The sequence below is a fragment of the Mobula hypostoma genome, chromosome 3, assembly GCF_963921235.1.
Source record: "Mobula hypostoma chromosome 3, sMobHyp1.1, whole genome shotgun sequence".
NCBI classification, from domain to species: Eukaryota; Metazoa; Chordata; class Chondrichthyes; order Myliobatiformes; family Myliobatidae; genus Mobula; species Mobula hypostoma.
In genome coordinates, this window is record NC_086099.1 from 187512858 (window position 1) to 187540658 (window position 27801).

Here is a 27801-nt window from a genome sequence, read left to right on the forward strand (position 1 = left end):
ACTTTTTTCAGGCTCCGGTGGGAGGCCTTAGCAGCTGTCGCATGAAACAAATAAAGAAATACTTCCAAAAGGTTATTACACTGAGCCTATCCTGAACCCAGGTTCTCATGGACATTAATATCACTTTTAGTTGCATTTTCTGCTGTATCCAAACGTGCTTCACTTTCCTTTTTCAAGACTGACTCTGTTAGACTGGTTGAATAGTTTTGCACAAGAGGGAAAAGAATCTTTTATTTAAAAAAGAGTAAGTTTGAGAGACATAGAGAGAAATCTAATTAGGAAGTACATTTGTTAGAGCTGTTGGGGAGGATTCAAAGTAGGATGACAGGGTGGGGAACCAGAGTGATAGGTCAAACGATGGAGCAGCTAACGTAAAGGTTGATGCAACATTAAGGAATACCGTGAAGAAGGATAGGCACCGAATAGGGCAAAATTGCAGTTAGCTGAATGGGTTGAAGTGTGTGGACTTTAATGTGAGACATATCAGAAACAAGGGTAATGAACTTAGAGCTTGGATCAATACATGAAAGTATGATGTTGTGGCCATTACAGACACTTAACTGTTACAGGACTGGACTGTTCCAGGGTTAGATGTTTCAAAAGGGACAGGATGGGAGATAAAAGACGGGGGGAAGTGGCATTGCTAGTCAGTGATAGTATCACAGTTGCAGAAAGGGAAGACGTCATGGAGAGATTATCTACTGAGTCAATGTGTGTGGGTAGTCAGAAACAGGAGAGGAGTAATCACTCTATTGGAAGCATTCTTTAGGTCCCCCGCCCCCCCCCCACCCACCCCTCAATAGCAACTAAGACACTGAGGAGCAGATCGGGAAGCAAATTTTTGAAAGGCACAAACATAACAGGGTTGTTGTCATGGGTGATTTCAAATTTCCTAATATTGATTGGCACCTCCTTAGTGCGGAAAGTTCAGTTGAGGCAGACCTTGTTAGGTTTTGAGGAAGAATACCTGATAGAACATGCAGACAGGCTGACTAGAGGAGAGGCCAAACTGTCAATGTACCCAGTCAGGTGCCGATCTCTTGGTGGATGAGCATTTTGGAGAGAGTGACCTTTACCATAGTCAGGTCAGGGATAGAAGCAGAAAATATAGGAAAGTATTTAATTGGGGGAGGTTGAATTATGCTGCTATTAGGCAGAAACTCTGGAGCATAAATTGGGAATGGATATTCTCATGGAAATATACAACAGAAATGTGGATTTTTTTAGGGAGCGCTTGCTTAGGATTCTCAATAGGTGGTCCTATTGAGGCAGAGAAAGGATGGCAGGGTGGAGGAACCATGGTTGACAAGAAAAATGGTACATCAAGTCAAAAAGAAGAAGCCTTACTTAAGGTTTAGGAAGCACGGTTCAGCCTGGGCTCCAGAGAGTAATAAGGCAGCCAGGAATGAGTTTAAGAAGGGACTTAGGAGAGCTAGAAGGGGATATCAGAAAGCCTTAGTGAGTAGGATTAAAGAAGCCCCAAGGTGTTCTTCATGTATGTGAAGAACAAGAAAATGACTAGAGTGAGGGAAGGACCACTCAGGGATAAAAGAAGAAATGTGCCTAAAGTCAGAGGAAGTAGGGGAGATATCGAATATTTTGCTTCTGTATTCACCAATGAGAGGGACCTTAACGAATGTGAGGACAGCGTAGAACAGACTAATATTCTGGAACATGTTAATGTTAGGAACGAGGATATGGGCTGGAACTTTTGAAAAACATAATGAAGCCTCTTTTTATCAGGTGTATCCAGAGATGCGGCTTGTTAGTCCTTCGTTTACAGCCGCTGGATTCAGCGGTAAGAAAACCACCTTTCACAAACTCCATATGTCTACGGTTGGTATGATTTGGGTCCCAACAAAACTGGGAAGTTGGGATGTCTCGACCACCCGAGCCCCGATCTGTGCAAATACTGTGTAATTGGAGAGTTTTCTGCCTAGACGTTGATGACCAGTGGTGCTCCTCAGGGATCTGTTCTGGTACCTCTGCTCTTTATAACTTTTATAAATGATTTTAATGAGGAAGTGGAATTGTCGGTTAATAAGTTTGCTGATGACAGAAGTTGGTGGTGTTGTGGATAGTGTAGAAGGTTGCTACAGGATATTGACAGGACGCAGAGCTAGGCTGAGAATTGGCAGATGGCATTCAATCTGAAAAAATATAAAGTGATACACTTTCAAAGGTTGAACTTGAAGGTTGAGTACAAAGTTAATGGTAGGACTCTTAGCATTGTGGAGGAATAGTGGAATCTTGGTGTCCACATCGATAGATCCCTTAAAGCTGCTGTATATGATGATACGGTTGTTAAGAAGGTGTGTTGGGTGATTAATTTCAAAGTCATGAGGTAATGTTGCAGTTCCATAAAACACTGTGCACTTCACATGCATTTTAAATTTTATTTTATTAACTTATATGTGGTAACATTTTGTTTTATGTGCTGTGCATGATATACAGTATGCATTGTAGGCGCACTGTGCTTCAGAGGTACATTGTTTTGATTGATTCTGTACTGTCAGATGATAATAACCTTGAACTTGAACTTGAATTTTACAACATGAAGATATAGGAGTGTTATAGGCAAAAGTTCCAGTGAGCCTAACATCAGTAGTGGGTAAATTATTGGAATATATTTTAAGGGACAGGATATATATGTACTTGTATAGACGTGGCCCGAATAGGGATAGTCAACATGGATTTATTCATGGTAGGTTGTATCTATCCAATCTTACAGTTTTTTTCACTGGGGTACCAGGAAAATTGATGAAAGAAAGGTGGTGGACATGGACTTTAGCAAGGCATTTGACGAAATTCTGCATGGGAGGCTGATCCAGAAGGTTCAAGGGTTTGGCATTTAGGGTGAAGTGGTAAATAGGATTGACTTATTGTGAGGAGCCAGAGTGTGGTAGTAGAGGTTTCCTCTCTGACTTGTGCCAAGTGGTGTGCGACAGGGATTGGTGTGGGTTTGATTGCAACACTTAAGAGACATTTGGATAAGTACCTGGATAGGATGTTATCTCTCGCCTTCGAACTATACCTCTTGTATTGTATGCATCTTGTCTCACCTAGATAGCCAAACAAAAACACACCAATGTCTCCACTTCCTGAGGAGGTTGAGACAAGTGAGGCTTCCCTACCCTCCCCATTCTAACCAGATTTTACAGGTGAATGAATGAGAGTGTCCCGACCAGCTGTATCACCATCTGATACCGGAATTTGACAGGCATATGACAGCAAGATCCTACAAAGGATTGCAAGGACTGCTGAGAGGATTATTGGGGTTTTTCTTCCACCCATCCAAGATATTTATCAGGAGCCCTTAGTATTTTCATTGATCCCTCCCATCCGTCCAACAATATCTTTGGCCCACTACCATCAGGGAGGTAGCATAGCATGAGGACAGGGACTGCTAGGATGGAAAACAACTTCTTCCCCCAGGCCATGAGACTACTGAGTTCCCTGTCACCACCAAGTTCTCATCATATATGAAGCACCAATATACTGTTTAGGTTTTGACTTGTGTCATAAATGCACCTTATTATTTGTTAATTTATTGTGGTTAATATTACCTTTGTGTTTGTGTAAGGTACTGTATATGCACTGTTTGGTGGTATACATGTATACGGTTAAATAACAATAAATTTGATTGTAACTTCTATTTGATGTTTGTACCCCAGAAAAAAACTCTATTTACTTCTCTATGCCTCTCATAATTTAATATACTTCAGTCAGGTTGACTGCAGGCTTTGGCGCTCCAGAAAAAAACCTTCCAATTTTGTCCAACATCTCCTAATCCACACAACTGTGAAATGTTTCTGCACCTTCTCTAGAGCCTCCAGATCCTTTCCATAATGTGGCAACTGGAACTGCACACAATATTTCTTCTTTACCACTTTATCTATTTCTGCTGTCACTTTGAGGGGGCTATGAGCTTGCATTTCAACATCCCTCTGTATAACTTCTCTCCTCAGTAAACTTTACTGTATCTTTTCCAAATGAGGGGTGGTTAATGAAGGAAGAGATGCGGACATTGTGCATGTGGATTCTAAGAGAGCATAAGACATTGGGCCACAACCAGGCCACTCAGCCCGTCAGACTGCTTCAAGTCTGGCTGATTTATTCTCCTTCTCAACCATATTCTCCTGCCTTCTCCCTGTAACCATTGATATATTTACTAACCAAGAACCTATCAACCTCCACTTTAAGTATACCCAATGACTTGGCCTCCACAGCTGCCTGTGGCAATGAACTCCACAGATTCACCACCCTCTAGCTAAAGCAATTCCTCCTAATCTCTGTAGTAAAGGGACATCCTTCTATTCTGAGGCTGGGCTTCCTAGTCTTAGACTCCCCACTATAGGAAACACCCTCTCCGTGTCCACTATATCTAGGCCTTTCAATATTCAATGTTTCAATGAGATCGTTCTTCATTCTTCTAAACTCCAGATAGTACAGGTCTGGAGCCATCAAATGATCATCGTACATTAACCCTTTCATTCCTAGAATTATTCTTGTGAACCTCATCTGAAACCTCTCCAATGCCTGCACATCCTTTCTGAGTTAAGGGCCCAAAAGTGCACTCCAGGTGCTGTCTGACCAATGCCTTATAAACCTCACATTACATCATTGCATTTACATATTCTAGTCCTCTCAAAATGAATGCTAACATTTTTAAATTATCTCCCCATTTAGAAAATGGTCTACACCTTCATTCCTCTACCACAGTGCATGACCATACACTTCTATACTATATTCCATCTGCCACTTCATTACCCATTCTTCTAATACGTACTTAAGTTTTTCTGCAGACTCCCTGTTTCGTCAACACAATAGTAGCTGCCTCTCCACCTACCTTTGTATCATCCACAAACTTGCCCACAAATCCATCAATTCAATCATTGAAACTATTCACATATAATGTCACAAGCATCCAACCAGAAAAAGCTCCCTTTATTCTGACTCCTTTTCTCCTGCCAGTAAACTAATCTTCTATCCATGCTGGTATCTTTCCTCTAATACCACGGGCTCTTATTGTAAGCAGCTTCATGAACAGAACTTTTTCGACGGCCTTCCGAAAATCCGACTATGCAACATCCACTGACTCTCCTTTGTCTATTCTGCTTGTTATTTCTTCAAAGGATTCCAACTGATCTATCAGGTGTCACGTACCCTGTGACAGGTTAAAGCACCAGCAGAAATAGAAAACAATTTTGGAGTCCAGTATTGCTATTAACTAATGGTATTTATTAGTAACTATGCAATACAGTAATATAAATGCAGATGAATCAAACAGGTTAGCTATGATTATATATAAGTAAGGTTGGAAATATATGAAAACCAAGCTTCTTCAAGTCTAGGGGTAAATAGATACAGTCTTACGATAATGAGTAAAGTTCAGTTCAGTTCGTGGTATTGAGTTGCGTAGTGATAGCGAGAGAGAGAGAGGGAGAGATTTGAGTCTTCAGGTGATCTGACGCCGTCGATCTTCCCGTTGTCCTCCGAAATCCTTTAGAAGTCACCGACTATAACCACAACGAAAGGGAACCGTTCTTCTGTGGTGGAGCTATCAACCCAGGCGAGGGTTGGGCACACAAACAACTCCCTACTAGTCACTCCCTTTTCACACTGCAACAGCCACTGATCGATCTACCTGATCGATCCTCCAAAACCCACTTTTTCTGTAGGCAGAACAAAGCTCATTCAGTGTCCAAAACCATGTGTCTCAGGTCTATCATCTGACCTTCTATTTATCTTCCTGTACTGAGTACCCCTGTCTCTCAAATAACAGCTCCTCCCTTCTTTTTCTGTAAGAACATTCAAGCAGGCAATGTCCTTCTGGAAAGTATAAACAAACTATGAGCAGTCTTCCGCTCTCTCTCTCTTAAAAACAAGATGTCGGTGTTAAATAACTCTCTCTCTTTTCAAAAGCATAGTTCATGGGAGTAATTCAGGACCCTGTCACACAGGCAAGATTTCCCCTGATAGAAACCATGCAGACTTTGGTGTATTTTATCATGTGTCCCCAAGTACCCCGAAACTTCATCCTTAATAATGGACTCTAACATGTTCCCAACCACTGAAGTGAGGCTAACTAGCCTATAATTTCCTTTCTTCTGCCTCCCTCCCTTCTTAAAGTGTGGAGTGACATTTGCCATTTTCGAGACCTCTAGAACCATTCCAGAATCTAGTGATTCTTGAAAGATCACTACTAATGCCTCCACAATTTAAGTTGGTAAAAGAAGTACATCTGCCATTTCTTTGCCCTGCTTCCTCTGGCAGATACTTTAACTGAAGGGCAAATACAGACCACCCTCTGAGTGCAGAAGTTAAAAAAAAATAGAAACATAGAAAACCTACAGCACAATACAGGCCATTCGGCCCACAAAGCTGTGCCGAACGTGTCCTTACCTTAGAAATTCCTTAGGATTACCTGTAGCCCTCTGTTTTTCTGAGCACCATGTACCTGTCCAGGAGTCTCTTAAAAGACCCTATTGTATCTGCCTCTACCACCGTCACTGACAGCCCATTCCACACACTTACCACTCTCTGCGTAAAACACTTACCACTGATATCTCCTCTGTACCTAAAGTTGTCCCTCAGTTTCCTAATAAAAGCCAATATTCATCCGTATCCCCATAAAACTTTTCTGTATTCTCCTCACAATGCCATACTTACTTTTGTGTTTTCAGCGGGACCGTGTATTTTATAATCCCTGCAACACAATCTAACACCAAAATATCCTGCATATTCCTACTTTATTTCTGTCCTTTAAACAATCTTCAGTTTGCACCTGCAGATTACTCCCAATACTGGACTCTAATTTTGTTAAATTATCTCGTCAGTAAGGACTTTTTTGAGTCTAATTATTAGTAGTGTAATCCCTCATGTCGACTAAGATGTTATTCTAGGGGTTGTCTATTGGTGCATTCGCAGGTGACTGTAGAGACCATTCTGGGATCCTCGTATTCTGGTCCAGTGTGGACAGGAGTAAATGGTAGCTGGGTTTAGTTGTTTGGTTGTTTGCTTGTTTATGCTCTCCTTTCACAGCTACTACTTGTTCTGTGCAGCACAGTGGAGACCAGTCTCCGTATCACAGCTCCCTCTTGCACAGATTTCTCCAGGTGCATCCACTGAGTGCAATGTCTACCCAGGTCATACATGTAATTTTGAATTCCCTCAGGATGAGTTTGATGCTATCTTTGAAGTGTTTCCATTGCCCACCAGGGCCCCACCGACCTTTCTTCAACTGGGTGTAAAGGACCTGTTTGAGAAGATGTGAGTTAGGCGTCTGAATGAAGTGACCTGTCCATCAGAGTTGGTGTTGTTTTAAAGTGGTGGAAATGCTGTTCCTGTTGGCCTCCTCCAGTATGCTGGTGTTAGTGCATCTGTCCTTCCAAATGATCCTCAAAATCTTTTGTAAGATTTTGGTGGTATTGTTCCACAGTTTTCAGGTGTAAACTGTAGGTGTCCGTGATTGGATGGATGTTTGCTCTATAGACCAAAAGTTTTGTTTGGAGCTGTAGGCTGTGGTCTTCAAAGATTCTTTTCCTTAATCTTGCATAAGCTTCACTAGCACTACTCAGGCAGTGGTTGATCTCTGAATAGATGTCTACTTTTGATGAGAGATTTCTGCCATGGTAGCGAAAGTAATTTATCCCCCCCTTGTTCAATCCCTTCCTACCTATGTTCGTGACACTTCTCACGCTCTTAAACTTTTCGATGATTTTAAGTTCCCTGGCCCCCACCGCTTTATTTTCACATGGATGTCCAGTCCCTATATACTTCTATCCCCCATCAGGAGGGTCTCAAAGCTCTACGCTTCTTTTTGGATTCCAGACCTAATCAGTTCCCCTCTACCACCACTCTGCTCCGTCTAGCGGAATTAGTCCTTACTCTTAATAATTTCTCCTTTGGTTCCTCCCACTTCCTCCAAACTAAAAGTGTAGCTATGGGCACCCGTATGGGTCCTAGCTATGCCTGCCTTTTCGTTGGCTTTGTAGAACAATCTATGTTCCGTGCCTATTCTGGTATCTGTCCCCCACTTTTCCTTCGCTACATGGACGACTGCATTGGCGCTGCTTCCTGCACGCATGCAGAACTCGTTGACTTTATTAACTTTCCCTCCAACTTTCACTCTGCCCTCAAGTTTACCTGGTCCATTTCCGACACCTCCCTCCCCTTTCTAGATCTTTCTGTCTCTATCTCTGAAGACAGCTTATCCACTGATGTCTACTATAAGCTTACTGACTCTCACAGCTATCTGGACTATTCCTCTTCTCACCCTGTCTCTTGCAAAAACACCAACCCTTTTTTGCAATTCCTCCGTCTCCGCCGCATCTGCTCTCAGGATGAGGCTTTTCATTCTAGGACGAGGGAGATGTCTTCCTTTTTTAAAGAAAGGGGCTTCCCTTCCTCCACTATCAACTCTGCTCTTAAACACATTTCACGTACACCTGCTCTCACTCCATTGTCCCGCCACCCCACTAGGAATAGGGTTCCCCTGGTCCTCACCTACCACCCCACCAGCCTCCGGGTCCAACATATTATTCTCCGTAACTTCCGCCACCTCCAACGGGATCCCACCACTAAGCTCATCTTTCCCTCCCCCCCCCCCTCTGCATTCTGCAGGGATCGCTCCCTACACAACTTCCTTGTCCATTTGTCCGTCCATCCCTCCCCACTGATCTCCCTCCTGGCACTTATCCGCGTAAGTGGAACAAGTGCTACACATGCCCTTAGACTTCCTCCCTTACCACCATTCAGGGCCCCAAACAGTCCTTCCAGGTGAGGCAACACTTCACCCGTGAGTCGGCTGGGGTGATATACTGTGTCCGGTGCTCCCGATGTGGCCTTTTATATATTGGTGAGACCCGACGCAGACTGGGAGACCGCTTTGCTGAACACCTACGCTCTGTCCGCCAGAGAAAGCAGGATCTCCCAGTGGCCACACATTTTAATTCCACATCCCATTCCCATTCTGACATGTCTATCCACGGCCTCCTCTACTGTAAAGATGAAGCCACACTCAGGTTGGAGGAACAACACCTTATATTCCGTCTGGGTAACATCCAACCTGATGGCATGAACATCGACTTCTCTAACTTCCGCTAATGCCCCACCTCCCCCTCGTACCCCATCTGTTACTTATTTTTATACACACATTCTTTCTCTCACTCTCCTTTTTCTCCCTCTGTCCCTCTGCATATACCCCTTGCCCATCCTCTGGGTCCCTCCCCCTTGTCTTTCTTCCCGGACCTCCTGTCCCATGATCCTCTCGTATCCCTTTTGCCTATCACCTGTCCAGCTCTTGGCTCCATCCCTCCCCCTCCTGTCTTCTCCTATCATTTTGGATCTCCCCCTCCCCCTCCAACCCACTCTTCCTTCAGTTAGTCCTGACGAAGGGTCTCGGCCTGAAATGTCGACTGCACCTCTTCCTAGAGATGCTGCCTGGCCTGCTGCGTTCACCAGCAACTTTTATGTGTGTTGCTTGAATTTCCAGCATCTGCAGCATTCCCATTGCTAGTGAAAGTAATTGTCATTTTCAAGGCCAGTATCATCAACTGTTACGGAGAGCTGGAAAAATGGCTGGTTGGGTGAAGGTTGTTATTTGACCTGTGTCTTTTTCATATTCAAAACAAGATCCAGGGCTCTATATGCCTTGTCAAAATCATTTGGGTAAATTGGAGCTCTTCTTTAGAGAGAGCTGTGATAGCATTGCCATCCGTATACTGAAGCTCTATGATAGTGGTGGTGGTGCTGACCTTGTCCTTGGCCTTGAACTGGTTGAGTTTGAAAAGCCTGCTGTTCATTCCATACACATTTGGAATTCCCTGTGGCAAGTCTTGGCCAATGAGTTGAAGGATAGCAGCAAAAAATGGCAAATAGGGTATACAGAATGATACAGGTCTGTTTAGCTCCCGTCTTGACCATGAAGTGTTCTGATTCAGCGCCACTATTGCTGAGTATTATGGTCATCATGCAATAACCTCAGTATTCATAAGTACTTGTCAGCACAGCCATGTTTTCAATATATACTGGAGAGCTTGGCAGTCTACTGTATAAATGCATTTGTCAAATCTATGAAAGCCTTTGTTCATGGCATTTTTCCTGTAATTGGCTTGCTCTGAAGATCGTGTCTGTGGTATCTCTACATGGGCAGAAACCACACTGTGATTCAAGGTGTACTACTTCAGATAGTGTGGAAGGAGTCAGTTGACAAGGATATGTGCAAGCACTTCGCCTGTTGCTGACAGGTTGGAGAAGCTTCTGTAATTGCCACAGTCTGCCTTGTCTCTCTTCTTGAACAGTCACTATTAGTGCATCCATGAGCACTGAGGGCTGTTGTTCCCTCTCCAGGACCTTCAGAGGCAAGGCATGTATCTGATGCAGGAGTGCTGGGCTCTGCTGAGATCCCACCAGGACAAATGGCATTGTTTCTTTCAGACTTCTGATGGCATCATGGACCTCTTTTCTACTGAGAGGTTCTCCCATGTCTTCTCTCACAGGTTGTTATAGCAACTTGGAATTTAGTGCTATCAAGACACTGGAAATGAGGATTGATTTCCACTGACACACCTATCTGCCTCCCCTTGGATGTTAATATTCAGGCTGGGAACTACCTTTACTAATACATTTAAGTGGAACAAGTACATTACACATCACTGGGAAAGCCCAGCAGAGATTGTTCTTCCTACACTAGCATAGGAAGCTTAACATCTCAGGGCATACTCTGATGAATTTTTGCCCAGCCATCATTGAGAGTGTTATAACCACCATGGTTTCCTGCCGCCTCCTCCCTTTCCAAGTTCAGGTTGCAATGAGTGGTCCATTCAGTGCAGAAGATCATTGGCTATCAGGTACCGACATTAGAAGACCTCTTCATCGCCAGAGCAAAGGAAAGAGCTGAAAAAAATTACTGCTGAGTCCACCCAGCCTACAGTAACCTACTCACAAAATTGCCATTAGGGAGACACTACAAGTCCATCACCACCAGGAGTATATGTCAACTTCAAAGCTTCTTTCCTGTAGCTATCCAGATTGTCATCAAAATTCACTCAGGTGTAATACCCTGACTGTCATGCACAATATCCATTAAATGGTCTTTCCTGTTCTCCTTGTCCTGTTGATAACTCTTTAATCTGTCTATGTTTACATCTATTTAAGTTTGATTATTGACATTTGCACATGTGACTGTTCTGCTAATTGTCGATTGCTCATGGCTGTTTGCACTATTGTCTTGGAAGTTGTTAGTTGTTATGGTGTTGTCTGTTATAGTATTATCCTGTGTTTTATGCTTCGCACCAAACCACAATCAATTCCGGTATGTTTCACATACTGGCAATAAAGTGACTCTGATTCTGATGTTACCTGTTACCGCTTCCTTAATGATAGATTCTAGCATTTTTTTCTTGTACTGGTATCAGGATAACTGATCCTCTCTCCGTCATTTCTTTAGTATTTGAGTTACACTTGTTTCCATCCATTCTGCTGGAAGCAATCTGTGGAATTTTTCAAGATGACAATCAGCACATCTGACCTCTCCATAGTCACCTCCTTCTAAACCCAAGAATGTAGATGATCAGGTCTTGATGATTTATTAGCTTTCTGCTCTATTAATTTCTTCAGGGTTATTTTATTATTATTGTTAATTTCTTTGATCTCTCCATTTACTCAAGACCTGCACTCCTCCACTATTCCTGAAAAGTTTTGCATGAAGAGAAGCATAACATTTTAAATTAATGTCTCTGCTATTTACTTCTTGTCCAATATAATTTTCCAGTTTTGTTCTGTAAGGACCCACATTAACTGGAACTGATGCGTTCCTTTTTTACTGAACTTATGGAAGTTCCTACAATCTTTTTTATGTTTATTCTTGCCTTACTGTAATATTTTACTTCCCCTTTCCTTGTCAATAGCTTTCTGCTGAATTTTGAAATTTTACCTCTTCAGGTTTACTGTATTTTTTGACATTTCCTTGGATATGATTCCACCTTTAACTTCTGTTGATTCCACTTTGTATTTTTTAACTTAAAATGATATGACTAGTAAAATACATTTTAGTTCCTCAAAAGTTAACAAGCCATCATATTTTTCTGTGGATTCCCAATCAATTATCGCAAACTCACATTTTGTGCCTTTATAGTTTGCTTTTCTAGAATAAATGCTCCGTTTTCTGTCTAAATATTTTACATATGAAATTGTGATCACTGTTCCCAAAAAATGACTTATCCAGTAAATTCTCAATTAATGTTTTTTTAATGCACAATACTAGATTTGAAATATTCTTGTCTCTCGAAGGATTTGAGGTGATTAGCTTCAAACCATCACCAGACATTCTTCTCTGGGCTAAGTTTGACTGTAGCCAAGGGACCACTTGCTGCTGATTTTGGTGCACTCAAGTTTTACTTTGGCTCCTTGATACCTTACTAGCTATGTTGCTGCCTGATAACAAGGACAGTCAGTCTCATCTTACCCCTTGTGTTCATGTTTTTGTCTATGTTGCACAGGGCTTGTGATGATTTTTTTTTGGAACTGGGTGTTCCTGGCAGATCAGAAACCAAGCAAATTATAGATGAGAAAATCTAGTTGACCATTATTGTCACATTGCCACTGATTTGGCATAGACTGATGAGGAAATAATTGGCTCAGCTGGATCTATTTACATTCACATTACAGGTAAATATTAAAGATTAAGATTAAGCTTTATTTTTAACACATGCATCAAAATGTACAGTGAAATGCATCATTTGTATATCAGGAAAGGAAGGATGGTAAAAAAAGTGAAGATAGCATGCGGTCAGATTGTCAGGAAGGACAGGCAGGTGATGGGACTTAGTTGCAGCCAACAAGCTGAGTATCAAATCATTAGGGATGCAGAGTCAGAAAAGATAGCAAATGTGGTACTCAAGGTGTTGTATCTAAGTGCATGTAGTATGAGAAATAAGGTGGATGATCTTGTTGCAATATTACAGATTGCCAGGTATGATGTGGCCATCACTGAATCGTGGCTGAAGGATGGTTGTAATTGGGTGCTGAATTTCCAAGGTTACACATTATATCAGAGGGATAGGAAGGTAGGCAGAGGGGATGGTGTAGCTCTACTGGTAAAGAATGACATCAAATCAGTAGAAAGATGTGACATAGGATCGGAAGATGTTGAATCCTTGCAGGTTGCATTAAGAAACTGCAAAGGTAAAAGGGCGTTGATGGAAGTTATAGACAGGCCTCCCAACAGTGGCTGGGAGGTGGACCACAGGTTACAACAGGAAATAGAAAAGGCGAGTCAAAAGGACAATGGTATGGTAGTAATGGAAGATTATAACATGTAAGTCAATTGGGAAAATCAGGTTGGTAACAGATCTCAAGAGAGTGAGTTTGTTGAATGACTAAGAGGTAGCTTTTTAGAGCAGTTTGTCGTTGATCCTACTAGAGGATCAGCTATACTGGACTGGGTGTTATGTAATGAACCGGAGGCAATTAGGAAGCTTAATGTAAAAGAACCCTTAGGAACCAGTGGTCACAATATAATTGTGTTCAACTTGAAATTTGACAGGGAGAAAGTAAAGGCTGATGTAGCAGTATTTCAGTGGAGTAAGGGAAATTAAAGTGGTATGAGAGAGGAGTTGGCCAAGGTAAATTAGAAGGACCTGCTGGCAGGGATATCAACAGAGCAGCAATGGTGTGCATTTCTGGGAAAAATGAGGAAGGTGCAGGACATGTGTATTCCAAAAATAAAGTACTCAAATGGTAAAATAGTACATCCGTGGCTGACAAGGGAAATCAGTGCTATTGAAAAAGCAAAAAGGAGTGGGAAGATAGAGGATTGGGAAGTTTTTAAAAACCTACAGAGAGCAACTAAAAAAAGGAAAAGATGAAATATAAAAATAAGCTAGCAAATAACATCAAAGTGGATAGTAAAGTGGAGAAAATCCAGGAATCTGAGATCCCTGGGAGGGACTTGGGAGTTCTTGTGCAGAACATCCTGAAGGTAAACTTGCAGGTTGAGTCAGTGGTGAGGAAGGCAAATACCATGTTAGCATTCATTTCAAGAAGTCTAGAATACAAGAGCATGGGTGTGATGCTGAGGCTTTATCAAACACTGGTGAGGCATCACCTTGAGTATTGTGAACAGTTTTGGGCCCCTCATCTTAGAAATGATATGCTGGCATTGGAGAGGGTCCAGGGGAGGTTCACAAGGATGATTCCAGGAATGGAAGGGTTATCATAGGAGGAACATTTGATGGCTCTGTGTCTGTACTCATTGAAATTCAGAAGGATGGGGGGATCTCATTGAAACCTTTCGAATGTTGAAAGCCCTAGACAGAGTAGATGTGGTATGGATGTTTGCCATGGTGGGAGAGTCTAGGACAAGAGGGCACAGCCTCAGGATAGAGTGGCGACCTTTCAAACAGAGATGCAGAGAAATTTCTTTAGCTAAAGGGTGGTGAATTTGTAGAATTTGTTGCAACATGCAGCTGTAGAGGCCAGGCCATTGGGTGTATTTAAGGCAGAGATTGGTTGGTTCTTGACTGGACAAGGCATCACAGGTTACGGGGAGAAGGCCAAGAACTGGGGTTGAAGAGGAGATAGAAAAAAGGATCAGCCATGATTGAATGGTGGAGCAGACACGATGGGCCAGATGGCCTAATTCTGCTCCTATGTCTTATAGTCTAAATCATATCAGTGAGGAGTGTGCTGGGCAAGTGTCACCATAATTCTGGTGTCAATATAGCTTGCCCATAACTCACTAACGTTAACTGTATGCCTCTTGGAATGTGGGAGGAAAACATACCACATGGAGGAAATCCACACAGCCATGGATAATATGCAAAGTCCTTACAGGTAGGAGCGGGAATCAAACCCAAATGCGTGATTGTCAGCGGAGTAAAGGGATGCACTAACCATTATGCTACTGTGCCAGCCCCAAGCTGGAGCAGTCATGTAGAACAACATGGCCAGAGACATGGCTGGTTCTGGAGAACAGCTTCAGTTTGCCAGCCTGGATGATGTAGAAGGCCATACCCTTCGCTCTGTTCAGTGCATTCAGCCACTTTCAGCACAAGAATGAAATCACAATGGATGAGGACTGGCAACTGTGATAATAGAGACCTGAGGAAGAGATTATCCACCTGGCCATGTTCTTTGTGACAACGAGAATTGTTCTATCGCTGATGAGGATTGGGGTGTCTGTAGGTGTCTCCCTCCATTACATGTTTTAATGCCTACCACCATTAGATGCAGCAGGAACTGTAGAATTTTAAGATGAGCTATCGGCTGTAATCTCACATAATCTGCAATCACATACGTTCAGCATGTAACTTGTGGTGTAACTGCACCAGTTGAGCATAGTCATACCGTACAAGCTCATAAATTCATACCTGATAATCATGATGTAAGTTGCTTGTGATAAGCAGGATTCTTAAACAACAAATCATCTTAATAATGAATGTAATTTATTGGAATACTTAATTTGGGATACTATGATATGGGATTATCATTTACATTAATGATCTTGGTTGCTTTAATCTCAAACTGTACAGGTTATTGCCTTGCTGTTTTCAGCCCAATGTGCTCTGCGGTGTTGTTGTCATTTTTTCGTTCATTAAATGCAGACGATCAAAATAATATAATTTGCTGCATCCAATATCCCTTCCTCTCAGCTGTGCAAATGCCATCTGCCAGCTTCCTGGAGATGAGCTGAAGTGGGACGGGCACCAAATTGTGCCTTTAGCCATGAGTGAGTTCAGTTGAGAACAAGACACTTTCAGGAACACATCAAGATGGGAAAAGAAATAGAGTGTCTGTCAAGTGTTTAAGTGGAAAACTGAAAAGATTAAATGGCATAAGTGATACAGTCATCCGACAGTAAGAGAATTAATGAGAAAAGTCAAAGAAATGAGTGGGATTTATGAGACAGACAGGGTGTGAGCAGCTAAAATGCAAGTTTCCTTGTAGATAAAGTAGCAAGGGAAGCAGGCCAGTGTCATGCTGGGCAGACTGGAAAGCAAGCATCAGGATAGCAGAATGGATCCTACAAATGAGACAGGGTTGCTATTATGAATAGGATCAGGGCAGTAGCCATATTATTCTTCTGGAGCAGAAACCAATCTGCTGGAGGAACTCAGCAGGTTTCGCAGCATGTGTGATGGGAAAAGAATTGTTGACATTTCACATTGAATGTAAGATTTTGACCCAAAACATTGGCTTATTTCTCTGTCGGTAGAGAAATTATTTTCAAACAGTTTGTTGGATCTGATGATCCATGTTGCCTCTCTAAATGGCAGTAGAATCATATTTAAATTGTAGAATTCAGATTTCATATTTGTGGGTCAAGTGAAAATTATATTTGGGTGAATGATTATCCACTTCAGGTCCTGTAGTTGGTGACAGTAACAGGATCAGAGAAATGCCAGGTAAGCCATTTTCAGATTGCTAATTGCACATCAACCATGTTAAATTAAAGTTCATGTACTTGGACCAAATGTAATTATTATTTTATAGTAACTGATGGTATATCCTTACATTCCTTCTGCTTCATCAGTATCTTTCAGAATCCTGCCATGCTTATTTGCTTTCATTGTCCCGTTTACCACTTAATTTCTTCATTCCCACCTTCTTCACCTGCAAATCTGCTGGGGTTGTCCATTGTGTCCGGTGCTCCTGATACAGCCTCCTCTACATTGTTGAGATCTGTCATAAATTAGGGGATGACTTCGTTATCCTCCACTCCATCCATCAAAATAGAACTTCCTGGTGGCCAAACATTTTAATTCCGATTCCCATTCCTGTTCCAAGATGTCGGTCCATGGCCTCCTCTAGTGCCATGGTGAAGCTACCCTCAGGCAGGCTCCAACCTGATGGCATGAATATCCATTTCTCCTGGTAAAAAGAAATTCCCACCCCCCTCACCTCCTCTTCTATTCCCCACTCTGGCTTTTTACCTCTTCTCACCTGCCTATCACCATCCCCCCCCCCCCCGGGTCCCCTTCTCCTTCCCTTTCTCCTGTGGTCTCCTCTCCTCTCCTATCAGATTCCTTCCTCTCCAGTTCTTTACCTCTCCCACCTAGTTTCACCCATCACCTTCTAGCTATCCTTTCTGCTCTCTTCCCCCCCCACCCCCGTTTTATTCTGGCACCTTCCCTCTTTTCCAGTCCTGAAGAAGGGTCTCTGCCTATTTATTCACTTCAATAGATGCTGCCTGACCTGCTGAGTTCTTCCAGCATTCTGTGTGTGTTCATTCTCAACTTGTTACTTAACCAATTTTATTACATTCCTTTTAATTTTCTGCTTAATTTCTTCATGTTTTAGCAAATCATCACAGCATGCTTTCCTCTCACTCACATTCCTTTAAGACAGACACCAGGAAGTTGCTTGGTATTCAGATTAACTCTAATGACAAAAAGGTTTGCTTTCTGTGCGTGCTGACTACAGGGAATTCTGAGACAGCAAGAACACACATGAAGAATTGTTCCACCTGCTACGTGGATACCATTCAAAATAAGGTTGACACATCCAGTGGAAGGAATTGTCAGTCATATTCTGAAATTCCTTGCAGACTTACTGCAGTACTGACCCATGGAGATGGCACTGCAGAAGGACATACCCCCGTAAAGCAAACTCCAGGTGACTCTTCGACGCCCCATTTTACTCAAATTCACATTTCTGTTCATTTCAACTATGGCCTCAATTGCTCAGATACAATAAAGCTTCTGAATCAACTAAGATGTGTTCAGATACTCTGACATTTTTTTTCAGAAATGCTAGTCCTCAATCTTTTAAATTTGACCCGGATGGAATTATCTATTCCTAATTCAAACTCCCAATGCTTCTTACCTTAATGCAATGGTAACTAAATCAGCAGTCTAGAGTCCACCCTGTAATTGATACAATGCTGGGGTAATTGGATGCATATTGCCTACTTTCTGATACCAGTTCATTGGCAGGCCTTGTTATTTTGTCATTTGAATCCAAAAATTTGAATACAGTGTATCCAAATTCATAAATGCTCTCAATATAGAAGATGAATTTGATAAAAGAAGAGTCAAGGATTTGTGAGTCAAGGGTAACATTACAGATAACAGTTGCATTCGGTTAACAAGCCACTATCTGGACATTGGACAAGAGGACCAATTGTTCTGACCGTGTGGCTATAGTGCACTTCCTCATCAGCCTTCCCGATCATTGACCATATAATCCCCACGCACTATTTTTCTTCAGTAATTTTACCTGTCTAATCTTTGGCAATGGTTTTCATTCTCCTGTCTGTATCTATTCGCTCAGCAGTCTGTAAAAGATCTATTCCATTCTCTTTTCTTTCTCACATACATGCCAAGAAGTGCATTTGCACAGGACGCTCTGTCTAACTCAGCAGAAACCAGCTGGTGGAGCTGATTTTCAATCTCGCTATTACTTAGCGTTCTGTGAAAGTGGATTGATTGTCCACGTGGATTCTACCGTTTCCTCCCACTCTCCTCACCAAGCTTTCATCTATATGTGTCATTGGAGATTGTTGATGGGTGTAATCGTGCAGAGTTTCAGTCCTCCCACAGTGGCAGTTGGTGAGATTTGCCTTAATGCTGAGCTAGTCACAGAAACCTGATTCCAAGAAAGATAGGCACATGGCAATGAGGCAAAGGCACTTTTATGGATTGTGCGAGGAGAATAAGATGATGCCAACTAATTTGATAACACTGCACAGCTGTGCTATATGTTGATATCCTTTGCCTGTTAAATAGAAAATGTACAGTGAATTTTCCATTAGCCTGTGGTCAGATGCTGAAACAGAAGACCATATCTGACATTTCGCTGTGCACTTAAGTCTGATTTTAATTAGAACCTAAGCAGTGCAGTCCTTTACTTCTCTAAATGATGCTTTTCATCTCTGAAACCCCTTTAGACTGAAATGATAGCTTTAAATCTGGAAGGCTTTTATCTTCAAGATGTGGTTTTTCTTTGCAGGTTTACACTGGCATCGAGTCTTCACAGTGACTGGATGCTCATGCTCTTCTTTGTTCATGCTCACCTGACTGTGACTGTCACTCTGGGCTTGCTTCTGATCCCTAAGGTATTTTTGTTATCCCTTCATTTCTTTGCAGTATCATGTTTATTTTAGCCAAACGTTCAGTAACAATCAACATAAATTTCACTATTTTTCTATTGTAAAAAGAGGGAAATAGTCTGTATTAACTGTCATTACTCTTTGAAACTGGCAGTGCTTGGGGATGCACAGATGCAGATATCCAGAACCAATTATTGGTAATACCCTGCGTTTCCACAAGGGTTGTTATTTTGCAATGTTTCCTGGTTTAGTTTGAAGTTATCAGTAATGTGACTGGAAATAAAGATAGTCACAAAACTGTCCTCGCTTCAAGAAAACCTGAAATCTTATATTTTATTTTATGATGTACAATTGAAACTTTAATAATGTTCTTGCATATATTTATTGCTTAACAACCTCTTTGGCCATACCGATGTGTGTTGACTTTGAAATAATAATATTTTAGTTTACAAAATGCTTTTTTAAAATTTCTATCTGAATTGCAAGCCTGTATGTTCTAAATTTTATTTAAAGTCTTCTAAAATTAAAAAAAAATCGATGTGAAAAAGAATTGATTTTTTTCACTTTCTGGTTTGCTGTTCCGAGAATGGTTTAGTATGATCACCTGCTTGATGACATCACACTTTCCAGATGGCAGCAGTTCACTGAACTGACAAAACTGATGACAGGAAAGAGGAAATTATTTTCAGAGTTCAGTAACTCTTTGTGGGCACTATCGTTTAGCTTCACGTAGTAAGGCTAGATTATTAGGAGATTAAATTATTAGAAAGGGGTGACATAGGACTGGGAGTTATTGAATTATTGTGGGTAGAGCTAAGGAACTGCAAGGGTAGAAAGACCCTGACGGGGGTAGTATACAGACCCCCAAACACTGGTAAGGATGTGGCCTACAAATTACAACAGGAGAACAAAAATGCATGACATAAGGGCAAAGTCATTGGTAACTTCAACATGCAGGTAGATTGGGAAAATCAGGATGGTGCTGGATTACAGGAGGAGGAATTTCTAGAATGCCTACAAGATGCCTTTTTAGAGCAGCTCGTAGTTGGGCCCAGTGGAGGATCAGCTGTTCTGGATCAAGTGTTGTGCAATGAACCAGAATTGATTAGAGAGCTGAAGGTAAAAGAGCCCTTAGGAGAAAATGATCATAATATGATTGAATTCACCCTGAAATTTGAGAAGGAGAAGCTAAAGTCAGATGTGCCAGAATTTGGAATAAAGGTAATTACTGAGGCAGGAGAGAGGAGTTTGCCAGAATTGATTGAAAAAAAACACTGGGCAGGGATAACAGAAGAGCAGCAATAGCTGGAATTTCTGGAAGCAATTCGGAAGGTGAGAATGAATGTTGGACTGCAGGAAAATGATGTTGGAGAGGTAGTAATGGGGGACAATGAAATAGTGGATGAATTGAGTAAGTATTTTGCATCAGTCTTCACTGTGGAAGACACTAGTAGTATGGTGGAAGTTCCAGGTGTCAGAGGGCATGAAGTGTGTGAAGTTACCATGACTAGGGAGGAGGTTCTGGGGACACTGAATGGTCTGAAGGTAGATAAGTCACCTGGACCAGATGGTGTACACCCCAGAGTTCTGAAAGAGGTGGCTGAAGTAATCGTGGTGCATTAGAAACGATCTTTCAAGAATCACTAGATTCTGAAATGGTTCTGAAAGACTGGAAAATTGCAATTGTCACTCCACTCTTCAAGAAGGAAAAGTGGCAGAAGGAAGGTAATTATAGGCCAGTTAGTATGACCTCAGTAGCTGGGAAGAGGTATTACGGTTAGTGAAGCAATGGGGATTGAACTTTACAACTTCACACCTCATCTCGAATTTTATAAAACAACTTTTGTTCTGATTGCTTGCTGCCATGGTTAAACCCAATTCAGTGACCATAACATTACGTTAAATGGAAATACAAAAATATTTTAACGTTACTGATTTCATCATTGCTCATGCAGATAAATTCCAAGAAGACCGCAGCATAAAATATGAATATCTCTGATAACTCAAGCCATTCTAGATTCTGGATTTTGGCTGTTCTTTTTTGTGTAGTTAATGTGGAAAATACCACAAAGCTTGTCCCACGGATTTTGGGTTTCAATTGACAGTGCAGTATAAAGCTTGTACCAGAAAGATTATCAACTTCCATAGGCAAGCAATGGAGTGGATTGGTCCATTCAAACCAGAGCCATGACAAAAGAGATGTACCAATCTGACAGCTTGGCATTTCTTCAAGGAAATTACTCCGATAGGATCTTAGATCAACACAGGACTACCGACGACTAGCAATTCACTGGAGCATGCCATTTTAAAACTTGTAGTTGATTCCAGAAAAACAGTGAGGAATCTGGAGAGCAGTGAGGAGAACACATCCCTTGGTCAGCTCTCGATAGTCACTGATCTGATTGAAGTAACTGAAGTTTGATTTATGACACAGGATCCCAATTTCAATATTAAAATGAATCTATCCCTGCAAGAGTCAGCTGGCAGACCTAGTAATTGGAATTGGCCAAATCATTCACATTATTTGAAACAACTTTAAGATTTGAACCCTCATCCACCAGAGCAGCAAGTTGAGCATTCATAAGTGAGATCTCCACTGTGCTTTAAATAAACACTACTGTGTGCTTTACTGCTGATGACACAGAAGTTGCCATTTATTATGGGAATGTATTCAGCCATTCAGACATGACGCCACATCAGAGCAATAACTTTAACCATTTCATATCCTTCACAAAAATAATTTGAGCCATGTACATAGTCCGGAGACACAAGGAGACTGCAGATGCTGGAAGCCTGGATCAATACACATAAAATGTTACGCAGAATCTATGGAGGGAATTGAGCTGTGCCATTTTGGTGTGAGGCCCTTCATCAGGACTGATGACCCCTGATCCATTGAGTTCCTCCAGCATTTGTGTGCATTGATCTATATACATAGTCCCCCAAAACATCAAAAGATTCTCTTCAATAGCTTGAATCTATTACCCAAGGCTTTATGCTACTCCTGAGCTTATGTAAAATTATCTCAGCAAATAATGTATATTATTTGGCTGAATTTTTAAGGATGTCTTCAAATGTGGCACATTCTGTACTGGAAGAAGAGCATGTCGATACCTGATTATCCTGTATGGAAAACTTTTACACATATATTAAAGGTAGCCTGTAGGTTGTTAATATGTACTTAGGTTACTTGGGTTTATTGACAGCGAGGTAATTTTCAAAGTAAGGATTCTGAGGGTGGGATTTTTTAATAGCAGATTTACTGGACTGATAACCATAATTCATGACCATTGATATAGGGAAATATGTTTGAATTTCACCATGGCAGCAGAGGAATTTAATTTAAGTAATTAAATAGATCTGTATTCAAAGCAGGTCTCTGTAAAAATGGCCGTAAAACTACTAGATGGCAATGAAACCCATGTGGTTCCCTAATCTCCCCCCATGTACATATTGAGGACTTGTGTCATGAACCCCTGGAGCGTGTCATCGCATGTGCACAAATCTCACAAGGTATGTACGCAGCTGTGATGTTAGCCGTCACTAAATGCAAAGATGATGCAGCTACTGCTAGATTAATCTAGGTTTGTGCAGTAAAGTGAGTCGTGCAGATAAACAGGTCTTGCCAAGTTCATAAGGGAAAACTAAATCACTAGAATTCTGGTTTATGAATCTATTAGAACAGGGATCGATAGAGTCAGCTGCGCTGCAACAAAGAATCAAAGTTTCATTTACTATTCGGCTGAGACCTTCTGTATTTTGTGAACTGCTCCGAGCATTCCAATCCTCCTTCCAGATGTTTACCTCTTTTACAAAACATTATTGCCATTCTTCTGATGTGGGCCTTCCATCATACAGTGTGCCGAACTCCCCAAATTACCTATAGTTAACTTCACACTACTTATTCACATGGAAACCTATGTAATGCAGTTTAATGAATATCTCTTTTCAGTTTATCAGAGCTTTAATTCCACTGTTCCATGCCATTTGGTGCAAGCTTTCATGTGTAAATGAATTTCTTTGCAATAGAGAAGGTTAAGATACAGGTTAAAGGAAATTTCCAAGGTGATGAAATGGTTTGATGATACTCAATTGGAGAAGTCATAAATATAATGTACATAGAGTTAGACTGAGGGTGGTTTCCCCTTGCATGAGACTCATTTCCTAATGCCCCAAAGGCTGTCCATCATCAGCAAGGAACAACTCAGCAGTACAGTGGATGAGCAATTCCACAAAACTCAGGAAACTCAAAGGCATCCAAGACCAAGCAGCCCACTTGAAAGATACCATGCTTGGAGTTATCCTAAATATCTGTGCCCTCTACTGCAATCACCTTGTGATATTAATGGACAGCATTTAATCACGAAGGCTGTATTGACAGCGCCTTCCAAACCATTGAATCCTACCACCAAGAGAGACAAGGGCATTAAACAGTGTTCCCCTTATTATCATGACTTGGAAATGTACTTGGAAATGCATCCCTCTTCCATTGTCCCTGGGTCTACATGCTGTAACTCCCTATCCCACAGCAATATGAGTGTAAATACATCAGGAGTAATGCAGATTGAAAGTGAGAAGGTGCCCACTCAAGTGCAAAGAAAGACAGACAATAAATGCTGAACTTTCCGGTGATGCGCAATAGAGACTAAACCGCGTCATAGTCAGATATCAGAGATTTGAAGTCAATTACAAAAGATCTAGAGTGGCAATTCAGAAAGATATATCATTATTCACAGGAATTGAAAAAACAGAAGTAAGATTAAGTCATTTGCTCTTTTGGCATACTCTGCAATCCAGTAAAACAATCAGAAATGTAGTTCTGCTCTCTGATCCCCAGAAAATCTTTTCAAAGTCAGTCAAAGTACATTTATTATCAAAGTATGTATACAGAATAGAACTTTGAGATTCATCCTCCTAGAAGCAGCCAAGAAACAAAGAAACACCATGAAACCCATTAAAAAATCAAACACAAAAGAAGAACTAATTGTGTAAATGGCAAAAAGCAAGCTTTACAGCACATAGAATATCACATCAAAGCAGGACTGCAGTTTAGTTTCATTCAGTGCCACACTGATAGCCAACTGCAGACTGCAGAGTCAATCTACACAGTAGTGCCCCAGTCTGCATCGATCGCCCTGATCACACCACTCAAAAACAGTAAGCAGAATCCGGGGACATGGCAATATGAACCTCTAAGTCCCCCAAAATGAGTCCACAGCCATGAGCCTCACCTATCAATCCTTGCAACATGGATCCCAAAATTCCTGCACTTTCCTCTGACAGCAGCTTGCGAGAAGAAGAGAAAGACCGCTCAAATAGTGCCGAACCCCCATCCTCCACTTTCATTTTCATCAACTTCAACCCTGCTCAGGGCCTGAATCAGAGAGAAGCATGGGCTCACGTCGTGGGTCCAAGCTTTTAGGCTGCCAAGGCTGCGCACTCCACTCCCAACCTTACCAAGCTCCCTCAGGGACAGCAAAGCACCACATTGCTCAATCAGCCCAAAATACACCATCAAAATGTATATCACAGGTTCCAATTGCACACAGCTTGGTAGTAGAATCATATTTGAATGAAGAAGTAAAAGAAGTAGCTTTATGAACTGTCTGCAGGACATTATCATTAGTTGCCTCAACAAATCTGTAGACTAAAACTTACCAGATTTGACCTTACGAACATTACTGGAAGCAAGAATGAGTTGTATATTTAATATCTTTGTAATATTTGAGTAGTATTGTAAATATATTGTTTTATTAAGCATTTATTGTTGTTTACATAATGCATAGCAGGTTATCTGTTACAGGTCATAAATAGCATATGCCATCACACCACCACATCTTGCTCAAAGTAAAAACTAAGTTAAAATTTGCATTTTAGACTCTGTCTTTTCCTTTAAATTAGTATTTTAAAAATAAGCCCGAACTGATTACTGACCCGTTGAAGTGCAGTGAGACGTTTGAGTTAAAAACAAAACTGCAAAAAGAAACGATCCAGTTTGAAAAAAGAACAATGCCTTTTTCCTATGGAGCAGCATATTTTCTTTGCAAAAGGAAAGATGATCAAGTAAAAAAAAGTAGAAAATGGAAGAATTCACTGGTTCATAAATAGTGAGTACCAGGTGATAATAATCATTTTAAAAAGTGCAGAAGTAGCTGGCTACATCAGAAATATTGACACATTTGATTGCTCAACAGATAACTGGCTCATGTATGCTGAGCTAATTGAGCAGACTTTAAAGCAAGTGAAACAGCTAATGTGAAACAAGTGTGAACTTTGCTGAGTGTATTGGGTTTAAAGGCATACACTTTGCTCTGACGTTTAACTGTTCCCCAAACCAACTGAAATGAGCTTTGCTGATATTGTGAACATAATGCAGGAACATTTAGAACTGAAACCATAAATGATTGCAGAATGTTTTACATTTCATAAGTGGAATCAAAGAGAAGGGAGGTCCATTTTAGCATATGTGGCTGAATTAAAGAGATTTGCTGGTCATTATCAGTTCAATGAGGGGCTAAATGATGTACTGAAAGATCATTTAATTTGTGGAATCTTACAAGAAAACATTCAAAAAGGCTCCCAACCGAAGCCCAACTTGCATTTAAAACAACAGATGAAATAGCAGTCTCAATGGAAATAGCAGGCAGAGATGCAATTGAGTTGCAGTCAAGAATGAAAATGAGCATGAAGAAAGTTGCAACTTCTAAACAGAAATCAACAAAGCGGAGCAAATTGTGTTACCATTGTTGCAGAGGCTCACATACACCAGAAAAATGCAGGTTTAAAGGCAAAACCTGCAAACCTGCATACATACAAAGAACATGTCAAGCAGATAAAAATAAATGGACTGCACAGGGAAGAGAGAGTAAGTCAAGCTGCAATTTCAAAAAGAGCACTGTTGATGAAAAATCTGATAATGATGAGGATGTCACAGGACTGAGTTGCCTTGAGATTAACAATGTGGAAACTAACAATAGACAAGTAATATGACATTCATACACTATTTGCATGACACATCCTCCGTAAAAATGTCAACTGAAAATGAATTGAGACTGGATAATGCCATAGTAATGTTTAAGGATGGCATTGGAAAACTCAAACATATCAAGGTTAAAATAGTCTTCAATGAAAATGCAACACCCAGGGTTTGCAAAGCTCATCTGGTTCCTTGTACCATCTGTAATGAAGTAGCCAGTGAGCTAGATCGCAGAGAAGCTGAAGGAATTCTCTCCAAGATTAAGTGGAGCTCATAGGAAATGCCAGTGGTCCCAGTAGCCAAGAAGAATGGGTGTTTCAGTATCTGAAGTGACTTTAATGTCACCGTCAACCCAGTACTGAAAATAGATCCAGTGAAGCTTGCACGTGACACTTCGCCTTATGGTGTGGTCATGCCACATGTTACGAGTGATGTAACTGAATGCCTTTGCATCATGTTTCCTTACCACTGCAGAGAAAAATTATGCACAAATTGACAGAGAGGCCTTAAGTCTGATTTGGAGTTTAAAAACTTTTTAACCAGTACTTATATGGTAGACCGCTTCTCATTTCCTGACACTCTTTTTGGCCTAACAATCAATGTCTCTAAAACCGAACTTCTGTATCAGCCTCCTCCTCTGTGTTGTCCCAGTGAGACCCAACCACCAGTCATATCGGTCAATGGGGTAGCGCTGAAATGTTCTGACTCTTTCACATAGTTAGGAAGTGCTGTGACCAACACCAACTCATCAGATATGGAAGTTGTGAGGAGAATTCAATCAGCTACAGAAGTCTTTGATGCTTTGCAGAAGCAACTTTGGTCTCGCCATGACATTAAAATGGCAAACAAGGTCAAAGTGTATAACACAGCTGTTTTACCATCTCTGCTTTATTCAACTGAAACAATGACATTGTATCGGAGGCACATCAAGAAATTGACCAAGGCACAACACAGGCATTTACGCCAAATATTACACATTATGTGGCAAGAGAGGGTACCAGATGTGGAGGTGCTCAAACATGCTGGGACAGTCATTACAGCTTCTCTGCTGCGTTGGACTGATCACGTCACAAGAATGAGCGAGGATTGTTTACCCGGAGCTGTTTTCTACGGAGAGCTACAGGAAGGAAAGAAGAAGCACGCTGGTCAGAAGCTGCACTACAAAGATGTGCTCAAACGCCACATGAAGAACACCGACATGAATGTCAACACCCGGGAGAAAGATGCTTTGGGCAGAAGAAATTAGTGCTGCATTGTCATGAAGTCAATCCCAGCTATCACGGATGAAAGGCAGAAGAAATATGAAGCAGGTCATGAACACAGACATTCAGTGCTAGACCAGTCAAATCACAAATGCAGCCGATGTGGGAGATAGTGCCAATCCAATGCTGGTCTTGCAGCCCATAAACGTGCCTGCAGAGACTAAACTCTCAGCACAGTCAACATCGAAATCAATGGACAGCCAAAGAAGAAGGAGAATATGGGAAAGAGTTTACCTCCGTTACTGATCATCAATCACGAGTGTCCATTTTCAATTCACAGAAGGGTGCTCCACTAACAGCAGCAGCACAAGTGCAGTGATGGGCTCTGCTTCTTGGAGGACACAATTACAAGATTGAATTCAAGAGCACGACTAATCATGGAAATGCTGTCGGATCATCCCGTTTACCCTTGGAAAAGGAAGTACCGGAAAAATTCACAATTCACACTCCTCGACGTATTCTCCCTAATGCAAATCAAAAGTCTTCCTATTACAGCAGATGTGATCCAA

The 27801-nt window shown here is 41.3% G+C and overlaps 1 protein-coding gene across 1 annotated transcript in view; it reads left to right on the top strand.

Moving 5' to 3' along the window:
- Positions 1-27801, top strand: part of gpr158a (G protein-coupled receptor 158a) — a 609794-nt gene that overhangs the window by 560044 nt on the left and 21949 nt on the right. Inside the window, exon 9 of the mRNA XM_063044263.1 lies at positions 18955-19060. Coding sequence (XP_062900333.1) covers positions 18955-19060 — 106 coding nt within the window. The remainder of the gene's footprint in view (positions 1-18954; positions 19061-27801) is intronic.